This window comes from Phocoena phocoena, chromosome 10 (genome assembly GCF_963924675.1).
Source record: "Phocoena phocoena chromosome 10, mPhoPho1.1, whole genome shotgun sequence".
Taxonomy (NCBI): domain Eukaryota; kingdom Metazoa; phylum Chordata; class Mammalia; order Artiodactyla; family Phocoenidae; genus Phocoena; species Phocoena phocoena.
The window spans coordinates 85,833,182-85,859,866 of NC_089228.1; the positions used below are offsets into that span (position 1 = coordinate 85,833,182).

General features: G+C 46.5%; 1 protein-coding gene across 1 annotated transcript; it reads right to left on the reverse strand.

Moving 5' to 3' along the window:
- ALDH5A1 (aldehyde dehydrogenase 5 family member A1) lies at window positions 1-26,546 on the reverse strand. The gene is made up of 10 exons (XM_065885338.1): window positions 26,220-26,546; window positions 20,190-20,273; window positions 17,810-17,980; window positions 16,273-16,389; window positions 14,512-14,655; window positions 10,051-10,194; window positions 8,099-8,257; window positions 4,191-4,360; window positions 1,478-1,536; window positions 1-206 (listed from the first exon to the last, which is right to left on the reverse strand). The coding sequence occupies exons 1-10, from the start codon at window positions 26,544-26,546 to the stop codon at window positions 1-3; spliced, it is 1,581 nt and encodes a 526-aa protein (XP_065741410.1).
- Window positions 26,547-26,685: the final 139 nt, after the last annotated feature.

Below are 26,685 nucleotides of genomic sequence, written 5' to 3' on the forward strand. Positions count from 1 at the left end.
CTATAAGCCTCCAAAGCACACGTACTTGAGCTCCAGGTACTCGTCAATGCCATACTTGGAGCCCTCTCGCCCAAGGCCAGACTGCTTCACCCCACCAAAAGGGCACTCCACGGAGGAGATCAGTCCTTCGTTAACGCCAACCATGCCGACTTCTAGCCGCTCCGCCACCCTCCAGATCTGGGCTGGGTCTTGAGAGTAAAAATAACCTGTCATGGGGATAAAGGACATGGATGTAGAATAGTCATTAAAGCCAACGGTCCCCAACCCTTTTGGCACTGGGGACTGGTTTCAAGGAAGACAATTTCTCCATGGACAGGAGGGGCAGACGGTTCATGCAGTAATGCGAGCGGTGGGGGGTGACGGGAACCGGCAGGTGAAGCTCCCCTCGCTCGCCCACCACTCACCACCTGCTGTGTGGCCCGGTTCCTAATGGGCTGCGGACCGGTACCGGGCTGCGGCCCTGGGGGTTGGGGACCCCTGATTAAAGACATCATGTCCACAGCTGAGGATGCCATGGATGACCATCTGCCTAGTCGTGCGGGCCTGGAACCCTCCCTGCTCCCATGTGGAGCCCCGAGTTGGTCCTGTGCACGTCTTCATCTCAAAACCTTTGGAAATCATCTTTCTGCTTCTATTCCACTCTCGCTAGCGCTCTCACCGACTCCTATCAGGACTGTAACAATAATGAACGCAGCTCCTGTGGCCTCCTGTTCAGTGCATCCTGCACACGTCAGTTAGATTATCCACATAATTTTTTTTTTTTTTTTTTTTTTTTTGCGGTATGCAGGCCTCTCACCGCTGTGGCCTCTGCCGTTGCAGAGCACAGGCTCTGGACGCACAGGCTCAGCGGCCATGGCTCACCGGGCTTAGTTGCTCCGCGGCATGTGGGATCTTCCCGGACCGGGGCACGAACCCGTGTCCCCTGCATCGGCAGGCAGACTCAACCAGTGCGCCACCAGGGAAGCCCTTGCTGAGTGCATTTATGCACATATAATTTTGTCAGGGTCATAGGGTACATTCTGGCCACCTTGTCCATGTCCAAACTGAAAGAACGGCAGCTACTCTGTGAGGCTCCCTCTGCCTGTGCTGCCTTCGCTTCCTTCATCGCCCCTGATGCTCTCTGTGAGGTCGGGTGCTATCTCTTTTGTTCAGACTTCCAGGAGCCACACAAAATGGGAGGAAAACCCCTTGGAATTTCCAGGCATCGAGCCTCTGGGAACATTCTCCACCTGAAACACAGCACTGCTTCTTCTCCCACGACCATACCCAGCTCCAACCAGGGAGTCTCCATCCTGCATCCAGGAATGAGGCAAAAGAACACGGACTTGCACAGGCCCACCCCCGCCCCTGGGAAAGCAGTGAAACACATGCTCCAATGAAGTTGCCTTCTCAAAACCCAGGGTGACGTTTAAAAGGCCACCCTGGCATCAGCTGGAGAAGTGATTATGACAGCTACCGAGCGAGGACAGACGCCTACCTGCCAGCCCGACGTCGGCCACGTTAGCGATCGCCACCGCCTCCTCCTCTGTATCAAACCTGCCAAAGTCAAGATGGGTCATCAGCAAAATCCCTAAGGGGAGAGTAAGGAAAACCAGCTGATTTCCTCCTGATTTGTTTCCCAAATAAGGGCGAGGGGTTAATCAGAGCTTTGCAGAGAGTACAGAGGAAAACACCATCACTCGCTGCAACCGTGCAGAGTTCAAGGCTAGCGAGCTCGGATCAACACCAGTTCATCTCCTCTAGGAGATTGGGAGACACACAGGGAACTGCGGAGTATTCAAGATGTCGAACAAAACGCCTTAAGAAAAGGATTACGGCTCTTGCTACCTACTAAGAAGAATATGTACCAATCGGACTTCCCTGGTGGCCCAGTGGTTGGGACTCCACGCTTTCACTGCTGTGGCCCCCGGTTCAATCCCTGGTTGGGGAACTGGGATCCCACAAGCCACAAGGCGAGGCCGAAAAAAAAAAAAAGAAATGTACCGATCATAACAACTACTTTAGAAGCAGCCATGATGTAGGAGAAGGAAAACAGCCAGAGGCCACTGGGGCCCAGGGCTCTTGTGTCGGCCCCACCACTTATGCTGTGAACAGTGTGACGGTGCTGGGGGTCTGTTCCCCTTGGAAATGAGACTGCTAGCATGGAAGCCTTATGCAGTCTCTTCCAGCTTTATCATCGTTATTTCTGGAACAACATTTCAGAGGCCTTTTTCTGTTGCCCCAGAACTGTAACTGGGGGCAAAACATTGTCTGCATCCCAGATCCTCAATTCAGAGGTCCAGCAGCAGTGGCAGCCGGCCAGCCAGCCCTCTGAAGGCACCGGGCAGAGCTGGCGGACCCCAGTCAATGCAAGAGGACGACTGGGAGAGAAGAGAGCGCTCTGGGGGAGGGCAGGTCAAGGAGGGTGACCCCAAGAGAATTATTTCTTCCAAGGATGACCAGCTGTGTCTCCCAGGGCTTGGCTCTCCACCTGTAGAGAGCAAGCCATTCTATCCGCCAGAGAACAGAAAACAGGGCATCACCCATGTCCTCACTGGCCACCTGTGCCTCGAAAATGCAGTCATCGGAACTTCCCTGGTGGCACAGTGGATAAGACTCTGAGCTCCCAATGCAGGGGGCCTGGGTTCGAGCCCTGGTCAGGGAACAAGATTCCATATGCATGCTGCAACTAAGGAGCCTGCCTGCTGCAACTAAGGAGCCCACGTGCCGCAACTAAGGAGCCCTGGAGCCACTAAGACCCAGTGCAACCAAATAAATAAATAAAAAGAAAATGCAGTCATCACATCATCAGTTGTGACATCCTTGAGGATTTTCACCTTTCTGTGCTAACATGGGTGGTGCTCCCACCGCCCTGTGTCCCAGAAGAAGTGTGAGACTAGAGACCCCTAGTAACAACTGTGTCCCCCTCCCTGACCTAATGCTTTATTTACACAACAACACCCATAATGATATCAGGCAATGTGCTAAGTGCTTTATGTACATTATGTCATTTAAACCTTAAAACTGTCCTGTGAGGCAGGTACTAGTTTTTATTCCTTTTCCCATCAAGGACCCTGAGGCTCAGAGAAGTTAACTTGTTCAAGGGGACACAGGTATGAAATAGCAAAGCCTGAATCTACACCCAGCTCAACTCCAGAGCCTGCATTCCTAACCACTGCATCCTTTTGGAAAATGTCAAGTTCATACTCCAGATAAAAAAAATTTTATTAAAACAAAGAAGATGAAAGTTCTCCAAGTGGTTCATTTCCCCAATGTCAGATTAATCTATAATTTTTTATTTTATTTTATTTTATTATTATTATTTTTTTGCGGTACGTGGGCCTCTCACTGTTGTGGCCTCTCCCATTGTGGAGCACAGGCTCCGGATGCACAGGCTCAGCAGCCATGGCTCACGGGCCCAGCCACTCCATGGCATGTGGGATCTTCCCAGACCGGGACACGAACCCGTATCCCCTGCATCGGCAGGCGGACTCTCAACCACTGCGCCACCAGGGAAGCCCTAATCTATAAATTTCATTAGCAATAGAAGAGAGAAATATTTGGAGAAATAATGACCAAGAATTTCCCAGGACTAAACAAACACTTTAGACATTAAAAAAGACATTGGACCTCTGACTGAAAAAGCTCACAGTGTGCCATACCCAAGCTACCATGGTAAAATTTAAGAACGTCAGAGGCTGTGAGGAATTTTAAAAGTCTCTAAAGAGAAAAAGCATATCCCTTCACAGGAGTAAGAACCAGGTATCAGCTTTCTCAGTGACAACCCTGGAAGTAAGTAGACCAAGGTGTGACATCTTCAAAGTGTTGAAGCTAGAATTTTATGCAGGTAAATTATTATTTACTTGTGACTGTGAGATAAAAGGTCACATAAGAACACACAGTTCATTTCCCACAGACACCCTTGAAAGAACTCTTAAAGTATGTACTTCATTACAAAGAAAAATTAGTTCAGCAGAAAGCAAGAGAGCAAAGTAGAGAATTTGGTAAATTTTGTGGTCTAAAGAGGCAATAATAGAAACAAAATTTTTTAAATGTTACATTGAACTTAGTGCTTCCACTGATACAACCCTGCTCTCTACTTCAGCCCATCCCCCACCCAGGCCTCAAACGACACATGAACTGGATTTCTCCGGGTTTCCTTTTCCTTTCCTATCCTTTCTCCTGTCTTCCGACCCACTGGATGACCTTACTTGATAACGGGTGCCACGGGCCCAAAAGTCTCTTCCTGAGAGCAGAGCATGTCTCGGGTGACGTTGCTGAGCAGGGTGGGCTCGAAGAAATTTTTTCCAACTTGATGTCGCTTCCCGCCTGTCACAACAGTGGCCCCTTTGGAAATGGCATCACTCACATGTTTCTCTACCTGTGTGAAGAGAAAAAGAAGAGCCCTTGGGAAAGGTGGTTGAGGATACTTGGGAAACGTTTAAACTGCAGAAAACTGTAACTGGGTTTCTTTCTTTTTCAAAAAAACTGTAACTGGGTTTCTTTCTTTTTCAAATAGGTTAATGTACCCTGGTCCCTTCTGGGTAGAAAGAACCAAATGCACAGAGGTACAGAGGCAAGAGGGCACATGGTGTGTACCATGCTGTCTCCTCCCACCTCTGTGATTTTCTCGCTGTTTGCCGTTACAGTTTGTCTAACAGTCTAATACACATATGCCCATGTCTTTGCAGGCCTGATGCTCAGCTGTCTTCCTGGGATTTGTTCTCATCTCCTTCCTGGTAGTTCCAGGCTCTTGGATCCCATGTTGTTCTCCTCCCTGGATTTCACTTTCATTTTGTTCTAATACATTCTCGAGTAGTTGTTTCAAAAAAGGTGCACTGAAAATGGTTTACCTTCAGAGTTTTCTGACACTGCATGTCTGGTGTTTTACCTTGCATTGGTTGGTGATGGAATTTGGACCCAAAGTAATTTTCCTTCAGAACGTTGAGTGCAGGTTCGATCCCTGATCAGGGAACTTAGATCCCACATGCCAGCAGAGTAGCCAAAAAAAAAAAAAAAAGTCCTCACTCCTTTGTGGGTTTGTGGTAGCTTTTCCCGCCTCTGGAAGCTTCTTGAATATTCTGGTATGTTCCTAACATTCTAAAATTTTAATGAAACATATCTGGGTTTTTCTTTTTATTATTCTACTTGGCAATTGACGAAGTCTTTCAATTTTGAAGAATTGTTATTTTCCTGTAGCTCTGAGAAGTTTTCCTCTAGTATTTGATAATCCTATTTCTTCCATCTCAAGTCTTTCTTTCTAGAGTTCCTATTACTAAAATGGATACACCTGTCACCTCAGGTCGATTTCTTTGTGCATTCCTGCCATATTTTTGCTTTAAATTCTAAGAGCTCTCTTCGATTTTGTCTTCCATCATCATTACTGAGTTTTAAAAAGATTTTGACCACCATGTTTTCAATTTCAAAAAACATTTCTAGGAGTTCCCTGGTGGCCTAGTGGTTAGGATTCCAGGCCTTCACTGCTGTGGCCCGGGTTCAATCCCTGGTCAGAGAACTGAGATCCCACAAGCTGCACGGCACAGCCAAATAAATAAATAAAAACGTTCTTTCTTGTTCTCATTGCTTCATTTTCATAGAACCTGCTTCTGTTTTATAGATGTACTATCATCTCAGAACTCTTGGAGAATACTACTAGATTCCTGGAAAAAATCCTGTCTGTTCACAGCGTCATCTACTTTCTTGAGAGTCAACTGTTCTGTTTGCTCTTCTTGACCCTCCTCTGATGTGCTGTGGGTTTTCCTCTAGGGCTGTCAAGATTCTTGGTTGTTCATCTTTCTAATGAAGTATGCGGTTGGTTAATTTCAACGGGTGACATGGGTGACCTCTGCTGTTTCCAGTCTCTTCCCCGAACGAGAGGGACAACACCAAGCTTGGGTTTATCTCACTCGGCAGGCTTCACTTTAGGGGTGGCCCCACCCGAGCAAAGGGCAAAGGCAGGGGAGCTCCTCTCTGGCGTGCCTACCCTCACTCTTCACTCTGTACTCCTCGTAGGCTGGCTGCTCTATTTCTTCAGAGGCATTTTCCTGCCCAGAGCAAATGCCTCTGTTACGTTGTATGTGTTGGTGGTGGGTGGAGGGAAATGACCCAGAAAACTGTGCAGAAGTAGAACCAATTAGCACTATTTCTCCCCTCCTCCCATTGCTACCCTCTACCCCAGCCATTTCTAGAAAAGCTCCATCCTAGAAATGACACCCATTTCCTCTGCAGGCTTCCCCTGGGCCTGCCTCATCTGCTTTGACTTTTCTGTTAACACGATCCCTGCTGCCTTCCAGAAGTTCTTCACAATCCGTGGTCCACTGGAGTCTCCCCCTGCCTCCCATTCTCAGCGGAATATGCTGTAGGATTTCAGAAGAGATAAATAGAGGCTTGGGCACAGTCTGCCATCGAGATTCACCCTTTTGAGATCCTCACCCCTTCTAATGCTCTCATAGTTCACTGTCTGCAACAAATCCCCATTAGCGTCCTTTCTATGATTTATATCTCTAAAAATACCTCTATTTAACATACTTAACAAGGCCCCATTCTATTTGACCTCAATTAGAATATGCTCTGTCCTCCTCTTGTCACATTAAAAGTGATGTGCACTTTTCTCCCCCAGGTATTTACCCTGTGACTGTATGTACACTAAAGCCAGCACAAGGGATTGTTTTCAGACAAGATGTTTTCTACTAAACTCTCAGAGGGGAAAAAACAAAAACAAACCTTCAACTGTAGTTGCTTGAGGTCCTAGGAAACAGCGTCCTCTAGAGAGCAATGTCTATACAATCACTTTGGCAAGAATAACAACAAAATCTCCAGACAGGTTTCCCAGTCTGCAAACTAGCAATAACTGGGGCACTAAATGGCTAGGCCCTACTCCAGACAAATTCACCCCCAATCTCCTCAAGTAGGACCGAAGCATCTGTAGTTGTTAAAGGTACTGGGTGGGTTAAGAACCACCCCTCTGGGACTTGAACCATAGCTGGTACAGAGCCAGATTTTCTTTGCTGGCTGAGTGCCCAGGGTCCAAAGGCATCTCAGAAATGCAGGTGGTACCCATGTAAACTTTAATGTATGTTCTTTATCTAGAGGTAGAGAATACCAAGGCAATAACTAGACATGTTATCAGAGCTCTGTAAAACCCCAGTGCTTCCTTGGTGTCTACTGGGGAAGGCACCAGATATGATCTTCAGCCAACCAGACTGCCCACTGGGTCAGGGCAGCCATGGCGGGGCTTGGTCCTCAGGCCCTCAGGAGGCTGACGAACAGCGACTGGGCTGTGCTTCCCACCTGGGTGCTGACCTGGCTCTAACTTGATTTTGGTTCCTCAGGTGACCCAGGAGGCTGGCTGTGCCCCCTTCCCCCCCCCCCCCCCCCCCCCGCACAACCCCCAGCCTCCATTTTCTACTAAAATCCTATTGAAATCCTTTCTACCAAGTAAGGACTTATCTAGGGAGCATACCGGATGTTTGGTATTATATGAAACCTCCTTGTAAGCAACTCTAAAGAGGATTATTTTTTTAAAACAGTAGGACAAGAAGAGAAAACTCACCTCGCTAGTAGTCAAGATTGTGACATTATTTGAACAAACAAATCCTTGCTTAAGGAGTTTCCCTTTCTTGCCATCTCTAAATCTTAAACATGATTTCTGTGGCTCTATATCTCCTGCCAGGGTGTTTTCGCCAAGGATTCTTCTGCAAGGGCGTTTTGTTTTCAGTGCCAGCCAGCAGTTCAGCTGAAACATAAACGATCTCAAAAAACAAAGCCTTTTTCCTTTCCTTTTAGGTGTTCCAGAAATTAAAGAACTTTGTATTTCAGGATCTTAATTCCTGAGGCAGCAGGAGATAGAATTAACACCACTGTAAAAGAAAATTTAGGGAGGGCGGTAGGAGAACAGAAGTGACAGATCTCATGGGGACTCAGTGAATTGATGGAGCTGGAAAAGCTTATAACCACGTGGTGCCACTCAGTTTGTACAAATTGGCAGAAACTCATTTGTTTTCCCGATTTCTCCATTGTTTCCAAAACCGCCTTGCTGGCCACCTTACCAGAGTGGTTTTGCTAGTTACGCTTCTGATACTGAAACCATGACATTGAACAGATGATAAAACGAACTTACCTTTTCTACAGCTTTCTCATTAATTAACGGGCCTTGAGTAGTTCTCTCCTCAAATCCATTACCCACATGCAGGTTTGTTTTCATTGCCTCGGCAAATTTTTTCACAAAGGAATCATGGATACCCCTTTGCACCAAGAAACGGTTTGAGCAAACACAAGTCTAGACAAAAAGAAACAAACTCACACTGACAGTTTGTTGGAAGCTATTGACCCAACCAATAACCGTGTGCCTGCTGCTACCTCTGAATGTGAATGCACTTCCCCAGGTGATTCCCGTCCTGTGTTCTACCTGCTGTGTTCCTCCCCACGTGGGCTTGGCCCTAAAGACAAACGTGCTGAGTGCATGGACTTCTCCAAGCCCCTCTACAGCCGCCACCTCCCTGTGGTTAAACAGGTAAGCGAGGATAAATATCTGTGCGCAAAAAACCAAAAAGCCACCTAACCCAAGTTTTTTCGAATGGCTCCTATTGGAAAGAATAAAACCAACACAAGAAGCTGTAACTCCCTGAGACAGTGATGCTACAGTGACAGCAGAGCTAGAAGGAAAGGGATTCAAAGGCTAACTTACATCCACTAGCTTATTAAACCTTTCAGTTGCTTGGCGGAATCCGAGATTTTGAAAATGGACGCAAGACCATTCTTCTGTGTCAGCCTAAATTATTGAAAAGCCCTTTGCTTATTATTTTTTCTAATTAGACCTAATATTTTAAAATTATGTAATATAAACACATTACAGGAAATGTAGTTACCCTTGATATGTTTTCTTCTTGGCTTTTTCGTTTTTTTTTTTTTTTTGTCTTTTTTCTTAATTGTGTATTTTTCTAATAGAAACAAGCCTATAGATAATTTTGTATCCTGTCCATTTTTATTGGCTTAAAGCAATACACCCCAAAGTTGTAACTTTATAAGTGTAACTCTGAAGGTTACATACCTTGCCATTTTGTGTTTCTAAAAGGAAACATACCTGTTTCCGAAACAACCAAGCTTATTAGGTTATGTGAAAGGAGAAAAATTAATTACCAAAGGCCAAAACAAGGATGAAAGCTATTTAATATGGAATATTGTACAACATTTCACCTTTTTTTCCCCCAGATAACCTTTCAGGAATTATCATTCCATTTCTGGAATGCATTTAAAACTGCTTAGTGATGGTACTCCAAGACAAAGTGCTTAAGAATATTGTATAAGAAGCCAGGATCCTGGCGACAGCTTGGATAGAAGTTGGGAGACTGGGCCCTAGGCTCACAGTCCCAGATCCTGAACCCAAGGATGTATGACTTCAAGTCAATTAGTCTTTCTAGAGTTTCATGTCTTCAGCTGTAAAATGCAAGGTTTGTGTCAGATACCTGGGAAGTTCCCTGCTAGATCTAATGCTCCAGGATTCCCTACAAGGGGTGAGCTCAGGCCACCACTCTCCCAAGGACAACCTGGACCCTCCTTGGGCCACTGTAGTGTGTGCAGCCCTGTAGTGGGTGCCTGTCATGCCCCCTCCATCTCGGGAAGAATGAGATCCAGGCAGCAGGGTTTTGAGTTTTTAAAGGCTCCATCTCAACATTTTCCTCCCTTCTTTTCCTTAAGACTGTGGGCCTCAGACCCTAGGTGTTCAGGCTATTTTGTGTCTGAGGAGATGTTTAAACCTGTTCAGCAGAGAAAAGCCCAGTGAGGTAAAACTATGAAAATAACCAGATTCAAAGAGGAGATGAACGATGAGATGAGAGAATGATTTGATTAAAAGGCATCTGCTGTTCAGGAAATGCCTTGAAGCCAGGGATAATACCTTATTTCTCTTTGGACCCTCTGAGCCTAGCAGAGCCCCAAGCAAAGAGGGGGCACTTACTAAACACCTGATGAAAGAGGGCATGGACAAAGAATGAGGGGAGTGTCGTCCTAGGAGGTGAGGAAGGGGGTAGGATCTGTGAAACACACAACCCAGAAAAATGCCCTGGGACTCACCTGTCCAGAGTTCCTAAATTTAGATGCCATGGCCCCAGCGACAGCCTGGTCAACATTGGCACTGTCAAACACGATGAATGGGGCATGGCCGCCCAGCTCCATGGACACCCTTTTCACAGAGTTTGCTGCATGATGCAACAGGACCTGGGAGCAGATGAGGGGATGCTGTGAGCACCGAGTCAACTACATGGCCCGGTAAGCCTTTGTTTCAAAAAATTGCCCAGTAGTGGAAAAAGCCAGGTGCACAGTCGTGTATACGAGATGACAGTTTGCATAAGAAAAGGGGAAAATAAGAATCTATGTGGGGCTTCCCTGGTGGCGCAGTGGTTGAGAGTCCGCCTGCCGATGCAGGGGACACCGGTTCGTGCCCCGGTCCGGGAAGATCCCACATGCCGCGCAGCGGCTGGGCCCGTGAGCCATGGCCTCTGAGCCTGCGCGTCGGAGCCTGTGCTCCGCAACGGGAGAGGCCACAACGGTGAGAGGCCCGCGTACCGCAAAAAAAAAAAAAAAAAAAAAAAAAGAATCTATGTGTATTCATATTTGCTTGTATTTGGTAAAGAAACACAAGGAAGATAAAAAAACTAAAAATTATTTATAAAAGGGAGGAAATCAGGGATAGGGGTGAGGGTGAAACTTCTGAATATAACCATGTTTATACTGTCCCGGTTTTTGAACCATGTCAATGTATGACCTATTAAAAATTATGATAAATTTGTTATGATAAACATAAAAAATTATGATAAAAATTATAAAATTATCGTATTATAGAGATATGCTAATAAAATCACCCATAACCCCATAACCCATAGCTTACCACTGATAAAATCTTAAGGTATATCCGTCCAGAATTTGGCTACACACACCAGGGACATGTGCCTTTTTTTTTTTTTTTTTTAAAGAAAACAGGATGGTAGAGTTACACAGCTTTATAACCTGCTTTATCTTCCCAATTAGTCATATATCTGGAACATCATAACATGCTCACAACACTTTAAACACACCCACATCAGCGTGTGTTTCTAGAACATCCTTTAGCTGCTTGCCTAGTATTCCACTGCAGAGCTACTCATTCATTTATTTATTCAGCCCCCATCTGTTGGAAATTTAATTTGCTTCCAATTCCTTGCTATTAAAACAACACTGCAGTTACTCCCTCAGTATAAATAGAAGTAGAATCACTAGCTCAATGCACAACTGTAAAGCTTTTGTTTGTTTGTTTTTTGCTGTATGCGGGCCTCTCACCATCGTGGCCTCTCCCGTTGCGGAGCACAGGCTCCGGACGCGCAGGCTCAGCGGCCATGGCTCACGGGCCCAGCCGCTCCGCGGCATGTGGGATCTTCCTGGACCGGGGCACGAACCCGTGTACCCTGCATCGGCAGGCAGACTCTCAACCACTGCGCCACCAGGGAAGCCCCTGTAAGGCTTTTTGATACATATAACTATTAGGCTTTAAATATCCAGGAAGAGATTCTTATGGCCTAGGAAAGCTGCCCAGGGATGTTTGCTTTATTACACAATAGTAGGTCTTCATCCAACCACAGCTATGAGAACGGTGGACCCACTTGGATGGTTCAAGTGAAACGAACAGTGGTCACAAGCCCAAGGTCACTCCAGGACTGGTCCCTGTGATACACAGCTGTGGGTTTTATGATAGGTCTCTTAGTCAAAATTCAGAAAAGCTGGAAAATTGCTTCAGTGCTGGTACTTCTCTATATGCCCAGATGTTAAGATTCCAGCAATGAACTAGTAAAAACGGTCTTCTCAATGAAATGTTACTATTCAACAAAGTAGTACAAGTTTTAAGATTAAACCTATTTCTTTTTTTAAAATTTATTTTATTGATGTATAGTTGATTTACAACGTTATTTGTTTCTGCTGTACAGCAAAGTGATCCAGTTATATATACATATTTATGTGTATGTGTGTGTATATACTTTTTCATATTCTTTTCCATCATGGTTTATCACAGGATACTGAATAGTTCCCTGTGCTATGCAGGAGGACCTTATTGTTTATCCAGTCTATATATAATAGTTTGCATCTGCTAATCCCAAACTCCCACTCCATCCCTCCCTCAGCCCCCCTCCCCCTTGGCAACCACAAGTCTGTTCTCTATGTCTGTGGGTCTGTTTCTGTTTCGTAGATAAGTTCATCTTTTAGATTCCACGTATAAGCAATATCATATGGTATTTGTCTTTATCTTTCTGACTTCACTTAGTATGATGATCTCTAGGTCCAACCATATTGCTGCAAATGGCATTATTTCATTCTTTTTTATGACTGAGTAGTATTCCACTGTATATACATACCACACCACACCTTCTTTATCCGTTTATCTGTTGATGGACATTTAGGTTACTTCCATGTCTTGGCTACTGTAAATAGTACTGCTATGGACATAGGGGTGCATGTTATCTTTTCGAATTATAGTTTTGTCTGGATATATGCCCAGGAGTGAGATTGTTGGATCCTATGTCAACTCTTATCATATGGCAACTCTGTTGGATCATAGTTTTTTGAGGAACCTTCATACTGTTTTCCATAGTGGCTGCACCAGTTTACACTCCTACCAACAGTGTAGGAGGGTTCCCTTTTCTCCATACCCTCTCCAGCATTTATCTGTAGACTTTTTAATGATGGCCATTCTGACCGGTGTGAGTAAACCTATTTCTTTATTTCCTTCTGAATTTTTAAGAACTGCTGTCTGCCAGGCCACTGATTTTTCTGACTCTGCTCGCTCTTGGGTCGCTTGCCTCCACCTGTGTCCTCTGACTGCGTCTTCTTGCTACTCAGTGCGCATGATGAGGGCTTGAACCTGCCTCTGACCTTCATGACCCCTGTGGCACTGCCTGCAGTCCTGCTACGTCTTAAGGAATCCTTTCTGCTCCAGTTCCCCCTGCTGACCTTCTCAGGATCTCAGCTTTCAAAGCCCTAGAAAGGGAACGTGAGTGCCCAGCTCTTCTCTCTATGGCCAGGTCACTCGTCCTAGGTCACTGGCCAGCCTATGAATCTGTTTTCCTCGGGTCAAATGACCACTCATGGTTGAATTCTCTGTGGGGGAACAGATGAGGTATCATGTGCTATAAAGCATGGCTGCTGTCCCCGCAGCAGGCCCCAGGAGGGGTGGTCCCCCTGGAAGGAGTGAGGGCAGGGCAGCATCTCCAGAACAGGCTGACGGAATGGGGTTCAGTAGAGGCAAAATTCTACGTTGCAAGATCAGGAGCTCAGCCACTGATCCTCTGCAAAGATCAGCTCAGAAGAGGCCCCTGGCTATTCCTTTATCAGTGATTCCTATCACTCTTCCCTTTAAACCACTTGAAGTGAATCACTGTCCTGCGTAAATAATTTAAGAGGCACAGTTGGGCTTGGCAGGAACATGGTCGACATTTTCCTTTGGGGTCTATCCAATGGGGATAGTTCACTGAGCAAAGCGAGGTTGAGTAATGAGTGGCTGGCCTTTGTCCAGCATCTGAGAATTTCTCTGGCTTCAATGGCAAAGGTTTACCACCTTTTTCCCAGGCCTCTCTCTTTTTCTCTAACTACTGATATCTTGAAACCCTCTGAGAGTAAGTTTGCTCTGCAAGATCCATTGATCAGGGTGGTAGCAGTTTATGGATCTAAAAATTCCTGCTTCTGGAATGAATGGCAGGCTTCCCAAGTGTGCGTTTATGGCATGACAAATGTGGTTATGGTTGGGAGCTACTAAAATTGCTTTATTCTCTCCTGTTTCTCATGGTGTCAAAAAATGACCAGTTTCACCAAAACTTTCAGATTAGATTTATATTATTTTTATCTGGTATATGTTTATGTACGTCTCTAGCATGAGTGTGTGTGTGTATATATAAATACCAGCAGAAAAAAGTATACTATCCGGAGACAAACACCATAAATAAGAACTTTTGTTCTCCTCTGCTTTTTTTCTCTTTTGAACATTTAAAAGGATAAGTAAAAATGCACTCACAGGCACACAAATGAAGTTTTCGGGAAAGAACTTTTCAACATATGAGGGGGGAAAAAAACGAAAAAAAAAAAAGACCTTTCTATTTCTGTAAGCACCTTTATACTAAACACAATTTTTGTTCAATTCTAAGACATCCATTTCTTTAATTCTAGATTATGAAAGAAACATGCATTCCAGAGTTATGGGAATTCCAAAGTTATGGACAACTTTCAGCTACTTCACATGCAACAAATAATGGGAAACTTGTCTACCCCTAAACAGTTTTGTCAAATAGAAACCTAGGTCATGTCACAATAAGGAACAGCATCCAGATATCTCCAGAAAATGACTGTACGTTACGTTATGGGACAGAGCTTTTTTTTTTTTTTTTTTGGGACAGAGCTTTTAACACTGCCAGAAATCTTCCTACAAATGGTGATCAAGATGAAATAGTATTTTGATACTCTATAAAGACAAGATATTAGAATGCCATTTGGTTTTTTGAGACTTGAGTCACATACCTTTCCAGTGGCTGTTGAACCAGTAAAGGAAATTTTAGACACTAGGGGATCCGTGCAAAGTGCTTCCCCTACTTCCTTGGCCTTCTTTTGAGAGCAGGGAATAACGTTGTATACACCCGGAGGAATTCCAGCCTGGTCTGCAAGCTGTAAAGAGAAACAGCAAACGTGGCAGCAAGTGACCAAACTGGAAAAACAGAAAAGAGAAATAAATAGATGTTTTAATCTAAAAAGTAATGGCAAAAAAAAAAAAAACCAGGCTGACTTTAGGGACAGAATATATTTGGAACTGAAATAAGATTCTTAATAGTGCTAATGTGATATTAATGTGTTGTTGGAAGTTTCTGTATGAATTTAAGCACTATTTTATTGTGTGTGTGTGTGTGTGTGTGTGTGTGTGTGTGTGTGAGAGAGAGAGAGAGAGAATACATATATGTATATTTCCTAGCCCTGACACTAAAAGGCCTAGAAACAATGAGCAACTAGTAGCAATGACCATCCCTAGTGCCCCAAATGTAGTCTTAAAATAGAATTTCCTACCAGAAGAAATAAGGGCTTTCTGCAAAAATGGTTAATCCCAGGTCTGAGGCAAGAAATATATATAATAAGTCTAAAATATCTTGTCATACTAGCAAGGAAGGTCTCAAAAACTAAGAGTTATGTTAAAAGATAAAAGAGCCAACTCGAAGAGGCTGCCGTTGGCCAAAAATGGGGGCAATCTGAGCTTCATCAAGGATAATAACCACAGCAAACTGAAACTCATCAAATACGTTAAAATCTACTAGCACATAATGCCACTAACACACTAATTGGGAGCCTTAGGCAGATGACAGGAATAGATGCATTAATTTGGAAAAATGTAAATAAAAAGAAACAATCAAACATATTGTCTTTCCTATGGGAATTTACCATTGGGTAACCACACAGGAGATGATGGGTGGCTTTGATTTATAGAAGTGGTCTGGTGAATAAATGAAAGAAAAAGGAAAGAATTCAAATATCAACCATTTTTGCACTCGTAATGAATTAACAGACTGAGCGGCATTGCACAGCAATGGCTGCAAATATGAAAACGGAGACACCCAGACATTACTCGCCTCCTGACAAAAGGACACAAAACGGGATCGAACCCAAATCTGAGGAAGCGTCTGGATGCAGCTGCCAATCCGTGGAAAATGCAGCAGACAGAGGAACCCAGTGCATGGTGTGCCATCTGCAAAGCCCCAGACTATGGGGAACTCTACCGGTCAAATGTCTCGCTTCTTCAAAAGATAAATTGTAAGGGACAGAAAAGGATGAAGGGGAATGTGTAGAACAGGAGAAACTCATCAAACATTCCCAATTTTTAAAAAGTGAAGGCCACTGCAGGAAGCCTGAATTTTACTCTGAGAGACATGAGAAGCTATTAGAGGGTTTTAAACAGAAGAACAAGATATGACGCAGATTGAGCTGGAGAAGGGAACGGTAAATAAGAGGTCCCTGAATCTGAGAAATGCCCACATTTCAGTTACATTACTATGACTTAATAAAAATGATGGCTAGATATCATTTTTAGGGTAGGCTAAACAATACATTGCCTACAGATGACAGAAGACTCCCCCATCTGTTATTTTTTCTAAGAAGAACATCATCTGGGTTAAAATAATGGCTAGTGAATTAAAACACAACACCATCAAACAGGAGACGCAGGCAAAGAAGGTTTCGAAAGTCTTTCCTTCCGTCCCAGATAACATCCTTTTTTTGGACTCTGTGCAGAGAGCTCACCGCGGCCAAGGCCAGGGCAGAGAAGGGCGTGTCCTCGGCAGGTTTCACCACTACCGTGCAGCCTGCGGCCAGGGCGGCCCCCACCTTCCTCGTGATCATGGCGCTGGGGAAATTCCACTGGATCAGAAGAGAGAGGAGGTAAGTGAGAGGAAGGACTGCCCCCTGGTCCAAAGGCAGGCAGGTTGGGAAGTCAGCCAGCAAATTCCAGTGCACAACTGCCTGGCAGAGCTGTTCTTGCACAGCTGAGCTCTCAGAACACCTGGTACCTGCTGACTGCAGGGACTGGGGAGACAGAGGCTCATAGAGACAGGAAACATCTTCAGAGTTTAAAACAGTACAAAATCATCTACACTGGGGACAGCCAACTTTCTCTGTAAGGGGCCGAGTAGTAAAAATTTTAGGCGTTGTGGGATGTCCAGTTTCTGTCACGAGGACTCAAGACCACAGACAATACAGTATGTATATGAATAGGCGTGGCTCTGTCCCAATAAAACTTTATTTACAAACACAGGCAGTAGGCTGGATTTGGCCTGAGGGCCATAGTTTGCTGACCCTGCAGGGGGAAAATATTAGCAAAGGTGATTTTGAAAATGGTAGATGATATATTACTTTCCTCTCTATATATATTTATAGATAGCTCTCTGTACACATCTGTGTATCTATAGTAACAATGTTTTATTTCAGCAAAAACTCATATAGTGCTTATTCTGTCCCAGGCACTGTTCTAAGCACTTTTAAACTATAATTAATTAAATTCTCATCACAACCCAGTGAGGTTGGTATTTTTCTCCTCGTTTGCAGGTTTGGACAAAGTGAGACAGAGCAGTTAAGTAATTTGCTCAAGGTCACACAGCTAGTGGAGAGTCGGCTCTGAGTCAAACCTGGTCAGTCTAGGCAGTGAGGGGGGCAGTTCTCTGTAACTATGGTGAGCAGGGAAAGATAAGCAGTCTTGAGACCAGCTGGCAGACACTGTAGAGAAGTTAATATGGGATCTAGAAGGTGGACCCAAGAAAGGCAGTTCATGTAGAGAAAGCTGGGTGCCCCACAAGTATACTGCAGCCCTATCCAGGCAGACACAATATCTTATTTTTTAGCCATTTTACTTTCAGAACCTGGCCCAGTGCCTGCTGGTAGATACATAAATACTTTGCTGTTGATGATAACCATAAATTAAGCATAAAATTTTCTCAAAACTATAGCACGTTTAAAAATTGTCAAATCTTAAGTCTTTTTAAAAAATAATAAATACCAAAGATCTTTTTAGATGTACTAGGCAATGCCAAGAAGAAGCCTTTATGCTAAGTTAGAGGAGCCCCTGGGTCCTCCAGGGGGTCAGTCCCCTTCTGCAGGCATTAGAAGTGCCCCTTGGCCACCACCACACATCTCACACCTATCGCAGAGGACCAGGAAACACACCTCCACAGGCAGCAATGGCATCAGGAAGCCAAGAACAGGTGACAGAGCTAACAGGATGAGCACACCTGCTCAAACCCCACTCAACCTCCTCCCCCAGGATCTTGCAGATCCTGCCACATACTGGAGTGATGACTGCGGCCACACCGAGGGGCTGCTTGAGGACCAGGGCCCGTTTTTCTTTTGCTGGGGTGTAGATAATGTCTCCGTAAACGCGGCGGGCTTCCTCTGAAAACCACTCCAGGAAATTTGCAGAATAGAGAATTTCTCCCTGTGCCTCCTTTAATGGCTTTCCCTAAATTAAATCAGAAAAGGACACACTCATTACCTTCTAATAACGAAAGCATGATTCTGAGTTTCTAAATTCTTCAAGGATGCAAGCAGAGCAGGAAAGTCTCCCGTTACAAAACCCACAGGGTAGTTGAGAAATTTCTAATGAGAAATGGAATATTTCCTGCCACATCAGTAAACAAAGGATGTCACAGTCATCAGCGATTTGCAGCCCCAATGTGAGCTGGTGAGCCCTGAGTGAACTCAGGATGTGAAAACACAGGATACTGGCCCCAGAGAGCTGAGGTGCATATCAAAGGAATGATTTCAGTGAGCCCAGAATCTTGCACCTTCCCATACAAAGGAAAGCGCTAAATTCCTTAACTTGGGATCTGGTTTTCTTTACAATAATCCTTTGACATTCAGACTACCCGCTCTTTGTTGCAAAACTTCTGTATAACCTGGCTCTGCACTTCACCTCCTCAGAGCAGTTCTCTCAGGGTTACTTGAGATGCTGCCTCCCGGGCTTGAGGTCCTAAAAATTCCCGCCGAATAAAACAAAACTCTCAACTTTTCGGTTGTGAATATATTTTAAGTCAACACTAACCTCAGTGTGAGTCTTAGAAAGCAGAATCACAAATGGTGATGGAAGGAAGCCTGCCAGGCTGATAGGAATTGAGTAGGATAATCAAATAGCTTAGAAACCCCATTAGGGGACTGTAGATAGAGAGGGGACTTTAGGAGACCACAGTAAGGTTAATGATCACTCAAGAAAGTAATGGGAAAATCCTGAAACAATGTGGGCTTGCTTGACTCATAAAGCCGAACAAGTCGCTTAGCATCAAAGCCAGATTGGCTTGCTTGACAAAATCAAGCTAACTTGATTAGCAACAAAATCATACAACAGAAGCATGAGACATGCCCCCAATACAATAAAACAATGGTGGCATGAGACCTACAACCTGTCGGTGGTGTCATCAAGTTAATGACCCCCAACACATGCTCTGTGCGCACACAAAAATCATTTATGGAAAGGACATTTCAAAGTGAAAGACCCTCATTGTAGTGAGACCTGAAATAATTTTTCCAAAGTGCCATGACAGTCCTGGCCTGACCATGTAGGGACAAAAAACCAAAAGTGGAGGCGGAGCCGATGACAGAAACGTGGTACCTACTCAAGAAAGACAAAGAAGGTCTTCCCCCTCTCCCCTCTCTTCCTTTGATTATAAAAATGTAACCCAGTAAGTACTTGGGGCAGCGCAATGCTTGCCTGCCCGCTTGTAAGCCTCACAAGCAACCTATTCTAATAAATCACTTAAAAAAAATAAATTTATATATTTATTTATGGTTGCATTGGGTCTTTGCTGCTGCACACCGGCTTTCTCTAGTTGAGGCGAGCAGGGGCTACTCTTTGTCGCGGTGCATGGGCTTCTCATTGCGGTGGCTTCTCCTGTTGCAGAGCACAGGCCCTAGGCGCACAGGCTTCAGTAGTTGTGGCACGTGGGCTCAGTAGTTGTGGTTCGTGGGCTCTAGAGTGCAGGCTCAGTAGTTGTGGCACACGGGGTTAGTTGCTTCCCGGCGTGTGGGATCTTCCCGGACCAGGGCTCGAACCCATGTCCCCTGCATTGGCAGGCGGATTCTTAACCACTGCGCCACCAGGGAAGTCCTAAATCACTTCTTATCTATCACTTTGCCTCTCGTTGAATTGTTGTTTCTGCACTGAGACATAAAGGACCAGGCTTCTTGGAGGCCCCCGAAATGACACCTAACAGTTTCAAGACCGCCCTGAGCCACAATCATCATTTGCATTCTCAATATGTTTACAATTAGGAGGAGGCACCTAGAACTGCCTCTTCAATTTTTTTTCCTTCTAACATCTTCTAAATGTTGTGAACGGTGGAAAGTAATTTATTAGAGCAACCAAAAAACTGGTACCTTTGAAAATGTACAAAAACAACATGAAAAATCAATCAAAGCAATCACATGCTAAAAACCTGGAATGGTGGAAAAGGAGTATTCACGCAGTCCCACTCAAAATCTATTTCTTGCATATTATTAAATAGGCGTGCCTGACTTAATTTTGTGCCCAAAATAAGAATTAGCTGATATCTGATCGTTAGGCAAGGAATTCACGTTTTCTTTGGCTACAGCACTGAAGTTAGAGGCTTCCCCATGCTTCAGTCTAAGAACTCCTGGACAACTTCTTCAGGTAGTAAGTTAGCATCTGAACTTACACTTTCAGCTGTGATTATCTTGGCAAGGTCATCCTTATTTTGTATCATTAAGTCGTACCATTTCCGAAGTAAAGAACTCCTCTCCTGAAAAAGAATTAAAAAATAGTAAAATGCCAAGTGTGAGAGAGACTATTAAATAATCTTCAGTTTCCTAAAATATCTGCTGTGTGGTCTCATTCTTGGGGAGACATACATTGACCTTTTTTTTAAATTGAGGTATAATTGACACACATTATATTTGTTTCAGGTGTACAGATCTTTCTTTGATAAGTGATAACAAAGATCCAGTTGTCAAGTTGCATCTAACAAGGTGTGCGGAGTCATAAATTGTAAGAGAGAAAAAAAGTTCTGTGGAACAGCTGTTATTATTTATGGTAAATATGAATAACTTGAATTTCACCACACTAAGGTATAGTTCCTTACTTTAAAAAAAAGTACGTTTAATTGCAGTGAAATACACTAAAATTTGCCATCTTAATCATTTTTAAGTATGCAGTTCAGTGGCATTAAGGACATTCACAGTGTTGTACAGCAGTCACCACCATCCGTCTCCAGAATGCTTTTCGTCTTGCAGAACGGAGACTCTGTACCTGTTAAACAGTAACTCTCCACTCCCCGCAGCCTCTGACAAGCACGATTCTACTTTCTGTCTCTGTGAATTGGACTGCTCTAGGGACCTTATATAGGTGGGATCATACAGCCTTTGTCCCGTGACTGACTTATTTCACTCAACACAACGTCCTCAAGTATAGTTCTTTATTTTAACGACTCACTGGCTAGTTAAATTTGTCCCACAGACTGGGGTGGAGGTTGCAGGGTAAGGCATCTGAATGGGTTTTGCACACTTAAGAAGAGGGCCCAGGCACAACACCGTGGATGCCCTTGATGCCACTGAACGGTACACTTGCAAATGGCTAAAATGGTAAGTTTTATGTTATGTACATTTTATCACAGTTTTTTAAAATTTCCAAAGATAAAAGGATGAATGAATGAATTGGATTATTAAGTATATTATGGAAGAAATGGTTTCTTAAAAAAAATTTTTTTAGGGCTTCCCTGGTGGCGCAGTGGTTGAGAGTCCGCCTGCCGATGCAGGGGACACGGGTTCGTGCCCCGGTCCGGGAAGATCCCACATGCCGCGGAGCGGCTGGGCCCGTGAGCCATGGCCGCTGAGCCTGCGCGTCCGGAGCCTGTGCTCCGCAACGGGAGAGGCCACAACAGTGAGAGGCCCGCGTACCGCAAAAAAAGAAAAACAAACAAAAAAAATTTTTTTAAGGAACTCATATAAAACCATAAAAAAAAAAGAGGGCCCAGAGAATCCAGGTCAACCAGGCCACACAGAGGTGCCCCGAAGGAAGATGTGCCCCGGAGCTCTGGCTTCCTGCATCCAAACAGGTGTATCCGAAGCAAAGGAGAATCTTTGGTTTATTCCTACCTACCTGAAGTGTTGCCCACAGCAACGAGCAAACCTTGTTTGTGATTCTGTCATCCTAATCCATCCAGCAGGTGTTAAGATTTAAATTATTTTCTCATTCCACTCATGAGCAGGGAGCCTGAGACTGTAAGGACCACTAACCATCTTTCTCTGTGTTCTTTCCCTTCCCTATTTTGGATAAGCTAATAAGCTTCGTTATCTTAGCTCTCAAGGGTGTTGTTGAGATGAAGTCTTCTGAATCTCCAACCCCCAGAGAACAGGCATTGACAGCTCTTAAAACAGTATTGCTGCAGTAATTTCACCCTCACTGTGTAACACTGGTTAAGAATCTGATGACTGTGGGCCTGTGTGCTGTGACTTATTCTGGGTAAGAAAGGAAAGACTAAAATCTAGGAGGCCTGGATTAGAGAAAAAAAAGAAATATGAGTAAATGGCCTGCAAGGAATAGAGCACCACACAGAGTCTGAGAGAGAATGAGAGAAGAACACGGAAAGCATGAGAACGGTAAGAATAAAAAGCAGATTCTGCTTGCTGGCAGAAAACCCAGGGTCCAGTCTGAACACAGAAACCAGCAGAGGCCACAAATTGCCCTCAGTGTGCGCAGCCCGTGTTACGGGTTAGTTGCGCCTGCCCAAAAAAGGCGTGTTGGAGTCCCAATTCCCAGCACCTCAGAGATGGGGAGATGGGGTCTTGACAGAGGTCGTCCAGTTAAGACAAGGTCATCGGGATGGGCCCTAACCCACTATGACTGATGTCCTTATAAAAAGGGGAAATTTGGACAAGACAGAAGCACGCACAGAGGGAAGATGACACAGAGAGACACAGGGAGAAGATGGCCATCTATAAGCCGAGGAGAGAGACCTGGAACCAACCGTTCCTTCCCTCGGAGCCCTCAGAAGGAACCAACCCTGCCGACACCTTGATTTCAGGCTTCTTGCCTCTGGAACTGAGGTGACACGTTTCTGTGGTTTAAACCACCAAGTCTGTGGTACTCCGTGGCGCCAGCCCCAGGAAGCAGCTCCAGCCTTTGTAAGGAGCTGAGTAAGTGTGCAGGCCTCAGACAGGGCGCTGGGGAGGCTGGTGGTGGATGGAGTAACGTGGGGCTCAAATCCCAGACCCTCCACTTGAGCGACAGTGAAGTTACATAACCAGGAGCCTCTGTAAGCCAGTTTCCTCGTGCACAGCATGGCTCGACTGTCTACCTCACAGGGCCATTGAAAGGACTAAACAAAATGCACCTGGAGCACCAAGAACAGTACTCAGCTGTGGAAGGCGCAACAACAGCCCTCAAAGAGGGCCTCAGCCTAATCCCTGGAACCTGTGAACATATTACTTTACAAGGCAGAAGGGATTCTGCCGACGTGATTAAGTCAAGGACCTTGCGGTAAGGAGATGATCCTGAATTACCCAGGTGGGCCCCGTGTAACCAACAAGGATGTCTATAAGAGGGAGAGAGGTGGGGCAGAGGCAGTGTGGGAGGTGTGATACAGAAAGAGAGGTTGGAGTGCTCTGGGGCCACAGACCACAGACTACGGGCGGCTTCTAGAAGCTGGAAAAAGCAAGGAAAGCCCTAGAGTTCCTGAAGGAATGCAGCCCTGCAAACCCGTTTTGGACTTCTGACCTCCAGAACTGTAAGAGTAAGTTTGTGTTGTTGCGTTTTGTTAAGTCCCTGAGTTTGGGGTGATTCGTTAACAGCAGGCCACAAGGAAGTAATGCATCAGCTTATAAGGCGGTTAGTAAACGCGTCAGTAACCATCTTTCCCTGAACTCCTCCAGGAGTTCACAAGGTGGAGAAAGGAGGTCATAAAACGCGTGAAAAGAAAGACGTGAAGTAATGTAAAAGATGTCAAGGGGAAGGGCGAGACAAGGGTACGGGCCACGCTACGGGTTCGGGGGAGACTGACGGAAGGCTGTGTGGTCCAACGGACGCCATGGCAGACATGATACACGAGCCAGACCCCAGGAATGGCGGGACGTGAGTGGGCCTAGAGAGGAAAGCAGAAGATAGCTGGGGGGCAGCGGGGCGAGCAGCAGAGGCCTCGGGGCAAGAAAGCTGCCTTACAAGCTGCGTTTGCGCCCCACCGTCCAAGCTGCAGAGGTGGACCCAGCTTCCTTAGAAAGCCAAACCCACCACTTCCTTAGTAAGACGCTCCAAGGTCCTTTCAAGAAGCCCCAGGGAAGACCACCTGATTGCACCTGGAAGAGCTCCAGGGCACTGTAACACCCCTACATGGCAGGCTTGAGGCTGCGGTCCCTGGTGGGGCTCCAAAACAACGGCAGAGGGCCCAGGGTTCAGCCTCGACGCCCACCCTTCCTGTAAGCTCGCCATTCCCACAGCTGTAAGTGCATACGCGTGTTGTCTCTAGCTCAGGCCTCCCTCTCCTGACTCACGTAGCCAACATCCTACTTAACACCCTCACTTGGTGACTAACAACGTCTCAGACTCAGTGTGTCCAAAGCTGAGCTCCGATGTCTCGCCCCAATGCTGCTCCTCTCACTCCCTTCCCGTCTCTGGATAGTTACTCCTTCCTTCCAGTGGCTCTGGCCAGAAGCCCTCGGGTCATCATTCCATCCTGTCTTTCTCTCACACCTCGTCTGTAATAATCTGTCGGGGAATCCAGTTGCCTCTACCTTCAGAATATATCCTTGATCAGAACACTGCTCACCGCCTGAACGGCTCCCACCCTAGTGCAGGCCCATCAGCATCTCCCACAGGAGTCACTGGCACAGCCTCCTAGCCCTCTGGGCTTCCACCATTGCCCCCCCTTCAGTCTATTCTCAGCACTGGGAATAGACTGAAACCCTTTGAAATGGAGCCCCGCCTCACTCGCAGTAAAACCCCACTCAGTCCTTAAAATAGCTCCGCAGCCCACTGGATCCAGCACCCTTCTCTTAAGACTCTCCCCCCACGTTAGTCCCCTCAGCCCACGGGCCTCCTTGCTGATCTACACCTGTGTCAGGCATGCCCCTGACTCAGGATTTTTGCTCCAGCTGAATTCCCTCACCTCCTTTGGTCTTTGCATCTCATGTCCTCAATGAGGCCTACCCTGATGTTATAGGGTCCCCCTCCGCAATTCATATAACCCCCCAGTACCTCAGAATGTGACTGCATTTGGAGATAGGGTCTTGAAAGAGTTTTTTTTGTTTTTTTGCGGCATGCAGGCCTCTCACTGTTGTGGCCTCTCCCGTTACGGAGCACAGGCTCCGGGCGCGCAGGCTCAGCGGCCATGGCTCATGGGCCCAGCCGCTCCGCAGCATGTGGGATCTTCCCGGACCGGGGCACGAACCCGCGTCCCCTGCATTGGCAGGCGGACTCTCAACCATCGTGCCACCAGGGAAGCCCGAAAGAGGTTTTTAAGGTTAAATGAGGTCATTAGGGTGGATCCTAACCCAATATAACTAGTGTCTTCACAAGAAGAGACTAGGACACTGACAAGTTCAGAGGCAGAAGCATGTGAAGATGGGGGACGACGGCCATCTACAAGCCAGAGAGAGGGGCCTCAGAAGAAACCAACCCTGCCCACACCTTGATAGCAGATTTCTAGCTTCCAGAGCTTTGAGACCAGAAATTCCTATTGTTTAAGCCACCCAGTCTGTGATACTCTTATGGCGTCCCTAGCAAACCAATACACCTGCCCACACTACTTATTTTGCATCTTGCCCCTTTTCTCTGGCCTCTGATCCTCTTAGCCCTCCTTCTCTACCTTTTTTTCCCTCATAGCATCCATCACTTCTAACATTTGTTTAGCTATGTTTTGTTTACAGGTTAGAACTCCCCTCCCACGCCTCACCCCCAAGTGAACTCCAAGAGGGCAGGAATCTTTTTTGTTGATTGCTGTATCGCAAGCACCTCCCACAGTGCGTGGCATAGCAGTTGCCCAGACAATATCTAATGGATGAATGAAAGCTATGACTCCCTCGGGTACTTGGACCTTATTGCTGGATTTGTATCTTTCTTCAGAGGAAGGATGCTGACGGACAGGGTGGACAGTCACTTCATTGGGCTGACTCCTAGGTGTCACATAATAAGTGCTCTAACAGCCCCCATCCCGCACCCCCAATTCTCCACTATTCTCTGTGTCAGTTAATAGATGGAGCTCTCTAAACAGGCCCCAAACCTGGAGACTGGTCCTGGACTGGTCCCTTCCCCTGCTCGATTCTTTTCCCCAGTTCTCTCCACTGCCGAGTTCGTGACTCGAGCCCGAGGCACTCACTACCAGCCTCCTCGTGGACCACTGAAGATGCTCTGAAGTCACTCGTGCTCTCACCTTCCCTGACCCTTCCCGCCCTCCACCCCCAACACACATGCACACACGCACGCACCGGCCTGCTCAGCCTGCTCGCTTGTAATCGCATGTTGGTGTTCTGCCTCACCTACTGGATACCTTATGAGGCTTGAGGTTGGGGCTGTGCTCCCTAGCGCCGGCACAGGGCTTGGCACAAAGCCGACGCTCCAAACGGATTTGTGGGCCATCTCTTTTCTTGTTACCATGACTGTCCGCGTGGTGGATGCCGGAGCATTGGGGAGGGGAGGTGACAGCTGGTTTCGCTAGAGGGCAAAGCCCGATCGCCCCGTGGACCCGGCGCGCACTCACCTTGGCCGAGACCCCCCTCCAGCTGCAGAAAGCCTCGTAGGCGGCACGCACGGCGGCGCGGGCCTCGGGTACCCCGCAGTCGGCCACCAAGCCCAGCTCTGCGCCGCTGGCCGGGTCGTGCACCGGGAAGGTGGCGGCGGCCGGGAGCCAGCTGCCGCCCACGAAGCCGTCGGTGCGCAGCAGGGCCGAGGAAAGGCCCAATGGGCCCCGGGCGTAGCCGCGAATCCGGGCCACCGGGTAGTCGGCGCGGGGGCGGAGCACCCGGCTGGGAGGCGTCCGCAGGAGGTGCAGGGCCAGGCAGCTCCGCAGCCGAAAACAGGTCGCCATGGCCCAGGCGGCTGCGGCGGCAGGAAGCAGGCAAGCGAGCGTGCGCACCCGAGTGCAGGGATCAAGGCGGCGGCGGCGGCGGCGGCGCGGACGCGCCGGGTGGCGGCGGACGCGGGCTGAAGGTGGCCGAGACGCGAAG

Excerpts from the sequence above, each read along its gene's own strand:
- ALDH5A1 (XM_065885338.1), bottom strand. The coding sequence starts at position 26,546 with ATGGCGACCTGTTTTCGGCTGCGGAGCTGCCTGGCCCTGCACCTCCTG. Across the intron at positions 17,981-20,189 it reads AGATAATCACAGCTGAAAGT|GGAAAGCCATTAAAGGAGGC; the intron begins GTAAGTTCAGAT and ends GATTTAATTTAG. Across the intron at positions 207-1,477 it reads GGCCGACGTCGGGCTGGCAG|GTTATTTTTACTCTCAAGAC; the intron begins GTAGGCGTCTGT and ends TCCCCATGACAG.